Source organism: Euprymna scolopes, chromosome 31 (assembly GCF_053919585.1).
Source record: "Euprymna scolopes isolate OS-2025 chromosome 31, ASM5391958v1, whole genome shotgun sequence".
Taxonomy (NCBI): Eukaryota; Metazoa; Mollusca; class Cephalopoda; order Sepiida; family Sepiolidae; genus Euprymna; species Euprymna scolopes.
In genome coordinates, this window is record NC_136512.1 from 89,502,619 (window position 1) to 89,516,417 (window position 13,799).

At 34.6% G+C, this 13,799-nt stretch overlaps 1 protein-coding gene across 4 annotated transcripts in view; it reads right to left on the minus strand.

The window, feature by feature from the left end:
* Nucleotides 1-13,799, minus strand: part of LOC145255851 (uncharacterized) — a 210,562-nt gene that overhangs the window by 116,035 nt on the left and 80,728 nt on the right. For all 4 annotated transcript variants that reach the window (XM_080114607.1, XM_080114605.1, XM_080114608.1 and 1 more), the window contains exon 2: nt 12,358-13,102. In XM_080114607.1, coding sequence (XP_079970733.1) covers nt 12,358-12,985 — 628 coding nt within the window. In that variant the 5' untranslated portion in view covers nt 12,986-13,102. The remainder of the gene's footprint in view (nt 1-12,357; nt 13,103-13,799) is intronic.

The window sequence follows — 13,799 nt, forward strand, 5'->3', positions numbered from 1 at the left end:
TAGCCATGGCAATCACGGTTGAGAAGGTTTCTTGTTTCCTTTGGACTTTCATTTAAAGTCGTAAGGAACAAAAATCGGTTTCTGAAAAACGAAAGGGACCAATAAGAAATGATTCCGTGGACATGGGCAAAAAATAAAAAAAGGTTATTGTCTTGGTTAGGGTTATTTTGGAGAGGAAACATTCTTTGGTTTCCTCAAAAATTGAAAACTTCATTTCCTTCCGCAATTTTACAAGTGAAGCAGAGGATGAGATATTGGTGGGGGAAGGATGGGGGGGGGGAATTTTTATTTATTTTTTTATTTATTTATTTTTCTTAGATTCCAACAACCGAGAACAATAAAGACTGCATTTAAATCCGAAATGTTAAGTTTTTTTTTTACTTATGTTTTGTGAATAAAATATATTTGGATTTCAGAAATTTTATTTCTGTCGTGTTAGTGTGGGAATACAAGGAAGAACAGGTGCTAGTGTGATTGCAAGAGTTTAAAGTGGATGAAATAAGTTCAGGGAACTTGTGTCATTACTAACCAGCAGAGCGTTACCACTGTCAACTACGGGAAGTGTCTATCAGCATGTGTATGCAGTGTGATGATGTATGGAAGCTGACAACTGAGAGTTGAGGCAAATATGCCGCATGGAAAAGCATTATGTGCACTGTGAGTCTTAAAGTCAGGCTTAAACATGTTGTTGTTGTTAACTGACCTTGCTTCCTCAACTGTTCTACACTTACTGTTTGGGCGTTTTGTTTTACAAAATATCAACCCTTACTTATTTTTTTTTTTTACTTGGGAGTCACCACTTGTAAAGGCCTGAAGGCCACTCGAGTATAACTGCTAATGAATGTAATGTGGTAGTGTAGTAATCGTTAATCATGTAAATTGGGTAGAATTTGATTATTTATGAGGACGACTCGACAAAAACTTGTTTACATTGGATTTGGGAACTACCATGTTGTATTCAACCAGGAAGCAGGCCAGCGGAATAGTGTTCCACAGGTGAGCAGTTCTCGGAAAAGATTTGTTTATGGAATCTGTGGGTTTTTTTTTGGGTTTTTTTTACATGGGGATCACCACTTATCAAGGCCCGGAAGCCACTCGGGGATAAGGGTTATTTTGTGTACAATAATCAATGGGATAATATCGTAGTAATAGTTGGTATTGGAGATTTGATAAAGTGTCTTACTTAAGGGGGCGATTAATCAGGAATTTGTTTATGTTGGACTTTAAGACATCCAAGTTGTAGTCAGGTGGGAAGCATGCACTTCTCAGAAAAAAGCTATGTTCATGGAATCTACGTTTTGATTTAAGCACAGATAAAGAGTGGGGGAAATTACTGAGTGGTTTTAGCTAGTCGGGTGTTTATCATGAAGGATTGGCGAGGGGGGACCAGAGATTGGAGCTCGGACGAGCACTTGCCATGGAAATAATGATAAACAAAGACAGGCTCGCAACGTCTCTTCTGTGGGAGAGAGGTTGCAGGGAAGAGAAGAGAGCATCCCCCACTAAGCCACAAAGTCTATTTTGTACTTTGTCAAGGCAGGATAGGCTGTTTTTTGAAGCTCCAGCCCAGATGTGGCAGCTGTACTCCATCTTTGAACGTACTTGGCTTTTATAGAGATAGAGAATTGCATCAGTAGTGAGATATCTTCTAGAGCGGTAGAAGGATCCCACCATTTTCACAACAGCCTGGGCAACAGACTTGATATACGTGTTCCATTTCAGATCAGGAGTAAAGGTCAAACCCAGGAGCTTGTCAAAACATGAAGCCTCCCCAAGACGAGAGCCATCCATTTCAATAGATCTGAGGAACAAAGCGTTGATGATGTAAAGTTAGGAGTTTGGTTTTAGATGCATTAAAAGTGTTTAGATTTAGGCACAGTTAGAGAGTGTGGGAAATCGCATGTAGTGGTTGTAGCTAGTCGAGTGTTTTTTTTGTGAAAGTTTGGCAAGGGAGAACGATAGATTAGAGTTTAGTAGAGCACTTGCCATGAAAATAACAGGCTATTTAATTTCGAATCCAGTAATTTTGAAAAAAAAGTTTTTATGCTTCAGGTTCAAAACAACAATTCCAAAAAGAGATATAACGACTTTAAATATAAATACTTTTTCAAAAATTACTTGATTCAGCATTAAATAACCAAAAAAAAGGTTGATATGTCGTAAAACAAAACAACCAAATTCACCCACTTCACACAAATAACTATTTTCAAACATTACTTAAATAAAAACAAATAATAAAATTACTTGCAGCTTAATAACAATTTAGTTCAATTACTAAAAATTTTGATTTATTTTTTAAAAAAAATACAGATATAATTTTTTGATATTTTATCGTAATATGATAGGTTTATATTTATTCATTTTTTTTAAACTTTTTTTTTTATCCTTTGCAGTGGATAGAGATGTTGAGTCTCTACGGTTGCAGATAAGTATTGTCTGAAGATGGCAGTCTCAATCCTACCCAAGCAGGCCAAAGGCCAGAGGATTAGTTGGCCAAAATGTGACGAGACTACAACTATGGAAGACAGTAATTACTGGGGATAAGTTACAACACTCAGCATTCCTATCCCGTCGCAGTTAATCACCTGAGGATGAGTTGGCTGAAATGTGGTGAAAACAACAACTATGAAGATGCAAAAGAATTAATACACATAATATGATGGGGTCTGCGTTCACACAGAAACATTTTACTTTCTGTAAAAGTGATATTTATACAGGGTAGAACGATAAAATTGTTCCCCTAGAAAAGACGACATGATTCCATTTCCATTTGATGAAAGCCAGTTTTCTTTTTTTATTGCAGACCATCTACTAGTTGGCCAGTTGTGTACAAAATCCAATAGTGATAGGAGCCTTCTATCATGTCTAAAAGTGACACAATGTTAAACGAGTAAGATCGGAGATATGCTGCTATCCAACTCATGCTTTCTACCGATTCAAGTTATGACAACAGGACCATTGTCAGCACCCTCAAAATACAAATCTGGACGGTTCAACGTTTGGCATAGCTCAATAAAGTTTCCGGCAACGGTTATGGTTTCAAGTGAGGGCCACATCATGCCACCTCACATCTTTCAAGTCAACACCAAAGTGTACCTGGATGTGCTGAAGAGTGTTATGATCCACTGGTGCAATCAGGTGGCCGCTGGCAGATCCGGGATGTGGCAACAGGACTCAGTGCCAGCTCACAAATCCAAAGAGATCCAGGTTTGGTTTCAGAAGGAGTACAACAAATTTGTACCCTTCTTCCACTGGCCCCCCTCTCCTCCCCCGACCTGAACCTGCTGGACTACTTCATTAGGTCATACCGAGAACATCACCAACATGACCTCCCACAACATCAAAGCCAGTCTGATCGCCACCATTCGCTGAGCTCCCGCCAACACTGGTGAGAAAAGCATGCTTCCAGTTCCGGACCCATATCAAGGCAGTGATTAAGGCTGAAGACGGCTACATTGAATAGATGTTAGCTCTACTACATAATCAAGTTACCTGAATTGATTTTTTCATTAAAAGTTTTAAAATAAAGCTGTAGTGTTGTTTTCTTTAGGGCGACAAATTTATCATTCCATCGTGAAGAAAGTTTAAAATTCGAAATATGGGATTTAACGGTAGAAACAAGAGTTTCTTGGTTTCCCTAATTTTCCCGGGCAACACTGAAATATTGGCGCCAATCGTTATTAGAATAAAAACTAGATTTTTGTGAAGCAAAAACGGGCAAAAGTTGACTTAGAACGAATGCTTTATGTCAAATTGATAGTTGTGTGTGATTATATTTTCGTGCTCACTTTTTCATTATATTCTAATCCCTATTAATCTCCAACTGTGCATTGAACGGATACCATACTGCTTAGTTTGCTGCACCTTATCATCACAAAGATTTGTACAAAATTGCAGCCAGATTGGGTCAGTATTTTCTGAGAAAAAGTGAAATGAACAGCTAAACAGATTAAGGAAAATATAATATACATGCTAAAAAAATTAAAGAATTGTTAAAATTGATTGTTAAAATTGATTGTTAAAAACGTTCGGATAATTTTTCCATTTGAAAAAATTGGAAAAAAAAAAAAAAAAAAAAAAAGAATGAAATTTTTTCCTGTTGAAAAAAAAAAACAACAAAAAACAAAAATGACATTTCTAACTTACGGAGGGACACAAATCCATTTTGATATTTTTTAACCAAAAAAATTTGGTTCAGCGTTTCTCGGATACGGATCATGGTGGCTTTAATCGAAGCCATCGCGGCTGATGATGATGCCGCCAAAAATTGTAAATCCCAGTGACGAGGAGCAGACAAAAATCCCCTCGGACTTTCGTTTTAAAATAACACGGGACAAGAAACGGTTTCCGATGAATGAGAGACGGACAATAAATGATTCCAGGGAGGTTGATATAAAAACGAGGCTAATGTATCAAATTCATTGTTTTGTTTGATTCTCCTCGTTTGAAGATGTTTAAAACTCTCATTTCCTTCGCCAGTTTTACAAGAGATGGGGAGGATGGGAATGGGAGAAGGGTGTCAGGAAATATTCTCTCAAAAGAACAAATAGAAAATGCATTGAAATATGGAATTTTAAGTGTGTGTGTGTGTGTGTGTGTGTGTAAAAGTGGTTTTTATGAGTGAAAGTTAAAAATAAACCTGGAAATAAAAGTTTAGGTTAAATGACAAAAATGTGTGATCGGTTATCCGGAGCAGGGGAGGGGAGGAGAGGGGGGGATTCGTTTCAATAACATTTCGTTTGGGTTTGTTTAACGGAATATCAACCCCTTTGGAGTTCCTATTTTTGTCCCCCACTAGGGCAGAATTAGACTGAAGGTTAGTTTTTAAATGCGGAGGGGGGGGGGGGGAATCCAGCTCTCCTAAAACGAAGCGGTTTAGATTAGAACAAAAAAAAAATTGCCCCAGTATAGACGGATTTACTCCTTCACTGAGCAGAGACAAAAAAAAGTGAAATGTATGAGGATCATTCCAAAAGTAAAGCTTCCCATTTTTTTTTTTTTTTAATTTTAATTCAAAAAATTTAAGAGCTTCTGGGAATACAAGCACAGGGTAGGGATGCAATATTAGGTTAGAGATTCTTTTGCATTTGGTTCAAGAGGGAAACACTTGAACGGTTGATGCATCAAATGTTGAAAAAATAGTGTGGGGCCTGTTAGGTCAGAGTCTCTGTTTTGAAACCTGTGTTAGAGGCGAAGTTAATGGTTGGTGCACTAGCCCAGATGTGACAACTGTACTGCATGCATGGGTGATATGATACTGGGAAGTTTTCTAGCCTGGTAAAGGGAACCAACCTTCTTTGCAGCAGACTTAGCAGGATCTATAAGAAATATTACATTTAAATTTCTACATGTAAGTACACTCAAGGAAACAAGAAACAAGGAGGGAATTCCAATAAGCAAGAATTCCGAGGAAGGAAGCTATTAGTTTTTCAGTATCTGGGATTCTTTGTATTGAAGGGGTGGAATTTTGTTGCTAATCGTTTTGTCAGGATATTTACATTGAGGAACTACAAGTACAGTAAGTTTGTCAGCACATTCCATGGGAGTATTTATAAAACAAGCACAGAAATACAACATTCGGTGATGATTTACAAAGTTTTTTTTTATTGTTGTTTTCTGTGTAGTTTCTATTTTCTAGAAAGTTGGGAGAAGGGTTGAGGGGGGGGGGGGCTTGTAAGCTATTTCCCAAAATTGATGAAATAAACTTTTGTTTCACTACATTAAAAAAAAAAAATGCTTGACCAACATGAAAGAAAAACTTCAAAAACAAAAGCGGAACCATGCTTCTTTTCGTAAGATCCGTTAGATTTATGGGTGCAGAAATAAACTGAATGGAAGACGATCCTTTTAGGCAACTAGACTACTTTCATTATATACTAGTTCATCCCGCCTTTGCTCGGGCCCTATGTACTGTTCATAACTTATATATATTAAAAAGTTTGACTCATGTCCAGGTAACTTACATCTAAAATTTCAAGTGTTTAGACCCAGAATTGGGGGAGGAGTTTAGTAGAGTCTGCAAAACTCAACTCTGTAAACTGTGACCTCTTGGAAGCCAAATTTTCACCTAAAAACTGATTAAAAAGCTTGCTGCATGTCTGAATACCCTTTATGTAAAATTTCAATTTTTTTTTTTTTACATAGGCATCACCACGTGTCAAGGCCAAAGGCCGCTCGAGGATAAGAGATAAAGAGTGTACAGTAGTCAATTGGACAATACAGTAATCGTTAGTAATGGAAATTCAGTAAATTTGTTAACTTAAGTGGAAGGCTCCTCAAGAACTTATTTACATTGGACTTGAAGACAATCAGATTGTTGTCAGCTGGAAATCAGGCAAATGGAAGACGGTTCCACGAGCGTGCAGTCCTAAGAAAGAAGCTTTGTTCATGGAATCTACGTTTAGGTTTAGGCACAGATAAAGAGTGGAGGAAATTATTGATAGCGTTTTCAGCTAGATGAGGGTTTCTCGTGAATGTTTGGCAAGGGGGGGCATAGATTGGAGCTCAGACGAGCATTTTCCATGAAAATAATGATAAAGCAGAGACAGACTCGCAACATATCTTTTGTGAGAAAGAGGTTTCAGGGAAGAGAAAAGGACATCCCCTTTGAACTCTATCAAGGCAAGATAAGTCCTTTTTCGCAGCTCCTGCCCAAATGTGGCAACAGTACTCCATCCTTGGATGTACCTGGCTCTTATATAGATAGAGAATTGCATCAGCAGTGAGATATCTACTGGATCGATAGAAGGATCCCACCATTTTTCCAGCGACTTTTGCAACAGATTTGATGTATGTGTTCCGTTTCAGATCAGGAGTAAAGATCAGCTCAGAAGCTTGTCAAAACATGAAGCCTCCCCAAGACGAGAGTCATTCATTTCAATTGATGCCAGATAGGGGATCAGAGTGTTGATGATGTAAAGATAGAAGCTTGGTTGTAGATGCATTAAAAGTAACCAGCCACTCCTTTCCCCATTGTACCACATGCTCAAGATCAGAGAAGAGAGAATCAGAGAGAACCTGGTTGTTTACAGCCTTAGATGTGATACCATAGATGGCAGTATCGTCAGCATAAATGGATACTATTGATTTAAGGATGTGATTTGGAAGATCATTGATATAGATCAGGAAGAGAATTGAGCCCAGGATGGACCCCCAAGAGACTCCAGCATTAATACTGTGAGCTTCTGATTTTTGCCCATCAACCACTACTCTTATGAACCTATCAGAGAGAAATGATTTCATAATTGAGTTTTTGGACAGAATTTAGATCAGGATATGCTGCTACCTAATATTACTATTATATATATATTATCTTTATATCTATTATTTTAGTAATAAAGATATTTTAGACCCAAAATTGGCTGAGGTCAAATTTTTTAAAAACTTTGACCCCAATTTTGACCCTTAACATTTGTTTTGAGCTCAAACGTTATCTACAAGTTTAAATGTATTTTCGGAGAGTGTTACAGATAGTTATGTTGGTTACACAACCACTGCCCTATTCTGTCGCCTCAACATGCATAATGTAAGTTTCTGTGCAATCTATTAACATCTACAAAAAAAACATAACTGTTTCTCCTCCGACAAATCTTAGTAACATGAAAATATATCATGAAACAAATCAAAAATTTCTTTGAGATGAGGCTTCAAAATTTGTGTATTTATTCTTGGGCGGACTGTTATTACTTCATAGTTGTTGATTCATCACATTTTGGCCAACTCATCCTCTGGCCTTCTTCTGGTTAATCACGAATGTAAATACCAAAATCCATTTCACTCTTAATAATTAAAGTGACTAAAATTGGAATTAACCACAATTAGTAAAATTTTCCACAGATAATAACAAACAATTTAACAAACACGGTAAATAAATTTAAATTAATATATATTTTTACTTTTCAATAATTAATTTTCACAAAATAGTAGTCTTGCTTTGAGTGTGAAAAAAAAAAAAAAAAAAAAACTAACCTCTTTGGTGGATGTAATAACTAGGGCTGTGACAACAGCATATTCTTTTCATTGTTTTGACTCTTGAGTGTGTATCCATTGATATCTTAGGTGCTTTTATATAGAGTGACGTGGTTCTCGGTTGATTAACTGTGTTGGATATATACTCGAGAGTCGAAACAATGAAAAGAATATTCTGTTGTCATAGCCTTATTAATCACCTGAAGAAGGCTACAGCATCTATGAAGATAAGGATAACAGTCTGCCAAATAATGAATACACAAATTTGAAAATGTTAAAAATACTTTAAGTCTTCCACATAAAAACTCAAAAACCTATTATCAATAATATCACGTTTTAAACAAGTAACAATATTTTAAAATGTCCGAACACCACCGCTGCCTACGAATGTTGAACCACTAAATTCCTTTCTCCACCAGTTTTCTCAGTTCACGATTTACCTCTCATTTGAAGATGATTTGACACTGAATTGAAAACGTTTATGACACATATGGATTATATTATCTTTTTTTGATTTTCACACACAAAAAAGATGAGAAATATCAAAAAAGTAGAAAAGGTATAATTAAACAGAAGCTCTGTTATTTTTAATGCTTGTTTAAATAAAAAAACGCTGCCTAAATACAAAAAATATATACATCTATATACTTATAAAGTTGAGTGGGTTTTTTTTAATGCTTTAACATTGGTATCAAAGGCATATTTATTTTATTTAAAAATTAAAATGAACTTCTTAATATACTCAATCATGGATATGCGAGCGACTATGTGAAGATTAACTAATTTGCATATTTCTTTAAAATCGTGCATTATTAAATTACTTATTCATTTTTTATGGTTTCTTATTACATGCTTGGCTTCATTTCACTATTACGCTGAATTCTATTTATGCATAGTTTCTACATTCTGCATAATTGTGTAGATCATATATATATATATATATATAAAAATGTAACTCTTGGTTCGTTCGTAATTAATAGTCTAAATAACTAAATAAATAATTGCTTCGACATTTTGGTATAATATGTTTACTGTACCCATGCGTGTTTTTATATATCTCTTTAATTATAACATTATACTTAACTTTTCTATAATAAATAGGTGGTTTTCTTTGTACCGATAGGCAATTTTTTTTTATTTATGGACAATTATTTATCATCGCTTGCCGTCGCGTGACCAGTGTTTCCAATTTAGCGGTTTTCACACTAGATCTGGAGATTTCGTTTGCAATCTAGCGGGGAATTCTAGAAAATCTGAAGATATTTCGCACCCACACACCCGCAATTTTAGATTAAAAAAAGACAGAAAAGCGCTTGAAAATACTTTAAAACATAAAATAAACTCATTCATGTAAGTAAAAAAAGTAGCATTTATTGCCTTTGGTAACAATTATTTATTGATTATTTGTTTTGTTTTTCACCTTTTTTTTTGGCTAACCATTCTTAAGTCTCACTATCAAATCGATTTTTCCAAGTACATTTTAGGGGGGGGGGGGGGCATTCCAACCTCTGTAGTTTAGTTTAAAATACGATCTAAGCAACCCCCCTTAATCAAAAATTCTAAAAAGCAAGAAACAACAGCAAAAAAAAAAAACTTATACCAAACACAGTAGAATTTAATTATCTACCAACCTAAATACTTTTAACATGCTAAAACAAAGTTTTTTTTATTTTTTTTTTATTTTTCTAATTTCCAAATATGTTGTTCAAAGTAGATTTTACACACTGAATAAAAAAAAATAATAAACAAATGTCCGCTTATCGCTTAAGGAGTAAGGAGGCTTAATTTTTCAAAAGTTGTAAACAAATGACTAGGTGTATCAGAATTTTTGTATGAATTTTTGACACCCCTAACACGAAACTGCAAATAAAATATAAAAAACTCGTAATTTCTCTTTTAAAAACGGGTTGTTCATTTTCTTTATGGATTATACTTCCAAAAATAAACTATTAAAGTTGTATAAAAAGTAATAGAAATATTATTTTTTATTTAAAAAAAAAAACAGTAATGAAATTAATTGAATTTTATGAGCTCAGTATTTTCAATTTTTAAACTTTAAAAGTCTATCAAAATTTTTCTATTGATTCTATTTTTACGATATTTTCAGGGTCAATGTGAAATTTTATGCTCTTTCCAATAAACTGAATATAATATTTTAGACAAACGTTTTTTTTTAATTCAAGCCCCCCCCACCACCACCATTTTCAAATGTCTATTAAAAAGTAAATAATTAATTTACTCACCAAAGTTTTCTATATCACAAATTGAAGATAAAAGATCAATAAATAATATATTCAAATTTAAAACAAAAAATAAGTAGTGTTTTTTTAGAAATTTACCTGTAAAGTCCGAAGTTTAAAACCTTTCTTTAAAAAAAAAAAGTTGTTTGTTTTTTTTAATGTTTTTTTAAATGAAACATTGGTCCTTGCTCCTTTAATTGGAAAAAAAATTAGAGTTTGAATTATATTTTTCGAGTAGTTATAAGCTTGGAAAGACAGGGGCCCAAATTAATTCACGGCTCCCATTTTGAAATGTCTATTAAAAAGTAAATAATTAATTTACTCACCAAAGTGTTATATATCACAAATTGAAGATAAAAGATCAATAAATAATATATTCAAATTTAAAACAAAAAAAGTAGTGTTTTTTTAGAAATTTACCTGTAAAGTCCAAAGTTTAAAACCGTTTTTCTTTTTTAAAAACCACGTTGTTTGTTTTGTTTTTGTTTTTTTAAATGAAACCTTGGTCCTTGCTATATTTTTATAAAAATATAAAATCTGTTGTATCAAAAGTCATGTTTTATTCTGTTCATATGTAAAGTGAGTATTTCCTGGATAGTGAGAAGTTTGTGTGTGTGAATGAAGCATCAGATTTTAAGTGGCATAAGATTTACACAAAGTTTGTCCCAAGGGTGCAGTTCACAACTCCATCCTTGTCACAGACTATTTGACAAAGATGGGTATCAAGACAGTTCCTCACCCTCCCTATAGTCCAGACCTTGCTCCCTGTGACTTTTGGTTATTCTCTAAGCTCAAGGAATACTTTAGAGGCTGTCGTTATGAGACATTCGCGAAGATGAAGAGGCTGTGATGTGGGTCATTCACATGCATTCACAAGAGGATTTCTATGGGGAACTTCTAGAAGTTGTTACAATGGTACAAGTGCATTGCAGCCGGAGGAGATTACTTTGAAGGGGACTAGAGTTTCATGTGTGTACCATCAATGAACGTGTCCATACGAAAAAAGTCTGGAAACTTATTGAAGGCACCTTGTACATACGAAACGAAATTTATAGATACATATATTGTATATTATCATATATTGGAACAGAAGCACAAAGTGCCCCAGGGGTCTATCCTTGGACCTCTATTATTTCTAATATTCATAAATGACCTCCCTAAAAAAATTGTCTGTGAGATGGGTATATATGCTGATGACACCACTCTCTATAACCGACACGACAGGAAAACAAATGAACACATATCTAGAGAAATGGCAAAAACACTAGAGAATGACCTCCGATCTGTAGTGGAATGGGGACAAAAATGGATGGTCACATTCAATACTGCAAAGACTAAGCTTGTTTCCTTTAATAACTACAAGAAACCTTCTCTACCACCAATAGCAATGGCCAAAGACTCTTTATCTGAAAGTACATCTTTTAAACTTCTTGGCCTAACGTTCACAGGAAACATGAGTCGGAAGAATTACATTAAGAGCATTGCCAGAAACGCTGTGAAAAAGGTAGGTTCTCTCTACCGTGCTAGAAAGCTACTAATGCCCAAAAGTATCCTATACCTCTATAAGGCCACCATTCGCCCATATATGGAGTATTATTGTCATATTTGGGCTGGTGCATCTGCTACTAGCTTCTCACTCCTAGACAGGGTTCAAAAGAGAGTCGCCAACCTAATAGGTCCTGAACTGTCATCTAAGTTCAGCCTCTGTCCCATCGGCGTAATGTAGCATCCCTCTGTCTGTTCTACAAGTATTTCAATGGTGAATGCTCTGACGAACTGCAAGCACTTGTGCCCCCTTGACGTAAGTACCCTCGACAAACCCGACAAACAGCAAAATCCCACCCCTTCACAGTTGAGATCCCTAGATGTAAGAGAGCCTTCTACTCCAGTAGTTTCTTCCCCAGAACTGCTGGACTTTGGAATTCCCTTCAGAGTTCCTGCTTCCCCAACTGTACTGACATGCAGAAGTTCAAGTGTAACGTGAACCGACATCTTGCTGCCCAACTCCCCACATAGTACCCCTGTAGCTTATGTCCCTGATAGTAGCCCCCTACAGCAAAGTGGCAATGTGCCTTGTTTGGGGTGAAAATGCAATAAAAAAAACAAAAAAAAAACAAAGTAGTAAATGAAATAAATTCCATCAACGAACCTGATTTCCGGAACATTTGCCATTTCTTCTGTTGCTTTTTCTTCTTGGAATTTTCCGTAACTCCTTTCTGAAAAAAATTCTTCATTTTATTCAGCCCATCTGCAGAGTTTATTTTGGCCGGTCTGGCAGCTTCAGGAGAAAGAGAAGGAGGAAGTACTCTAACAAATTCGTATTGGCCGTCTTTGTAGACGTCATCCATGTCAGCATTTTCTGCATCTCGATGACAAGGAATAGAGCAATAGAGAGGATCTTTCGATTCCAGAAAGTTTTCTGCAGCCTCTGACACTTTACCGATAGTTTCCGATTCAGCTTTGTCCAATGGTTCTTGTTTGCAAGTGTTTAAATCAGATTCTGTTTTTGAGGAAGTGAAGTTCGGTTTCAGGGTTTCAAACTCCTCGACCCAATGAGGATCGGAAGACTTTGCGTACTCCGTTAACGAATCAGCAGGAAGATCATTTTCTAAAGAGCTGCTGCTGATGGACTCGTAGAACACTTCTTCGTACAATTTCTCACAAGAATCATCACTGTTCGAGGTGGACGAGTAAAGAGGAGATTCTTTCCATTCCGTTAGCGAAGGAAGTGCCGAAGGATCAACACAAGATCTTTGGAGGTCATCCGACTCAAACATGACTTGACCGTAAAAAGGGAGATGCCTAAATTTTAAAATCCAAAAGTAAAAGTTGAGGCATTTTAAGAATCAGAACATTTCACGATCATTTTTTATGTCCGACTGCATCGAAATGATCTGAAACAAAACAAAAAAATCCAGTTTTAAGCAAAAGTTTTTTCTTAAGTAAAAATCTTATTTTTTAATTATCAATGCTATTATACTTTTTTTAATAGTCAAGAACATTTTTTAAATAGTTAATAAGATACTTTCTTTTAACAGTCAATAACATTATATTTTTTTAAATAGTCAATAACATACTTCTTTTAATAGTCAAGAATATTATATTTTTTAAATGGTCAATAATATGTTTTTTTAAATGGTCAATAATATTATATTTTCTTGAATAGTCAATAATATACTTTTTTAATTGTCAATAATAATATACATTTTTTAATAGTCAATGCTATTATACTTCTTTTAATAGTCAATAATATTATATTTTTTAAATGGTCAATATTATATTTTTTAAATGGTCAATAATATTATATTTTTTTAAATGGTCAATAATATATTTTCTTGAATAGTCAATAATAATTTACTTTTTTAATTGTCAATAATAATATACTTTTTTTAATGGTCAATAATATTATATTTTTTTTAACAGTCAATAACATTATATTGTCTTTAATGGTCAATAACATTTTCTTTAATGGTCAATAATATTATACATTTTTTAAGTCAATAACATACTTTTTTTAAATGTCAACATACTTTTTTTAAATGTCAATAAGATTATACTTTTTTAAATGATCAATAATATACTTTTTTAATA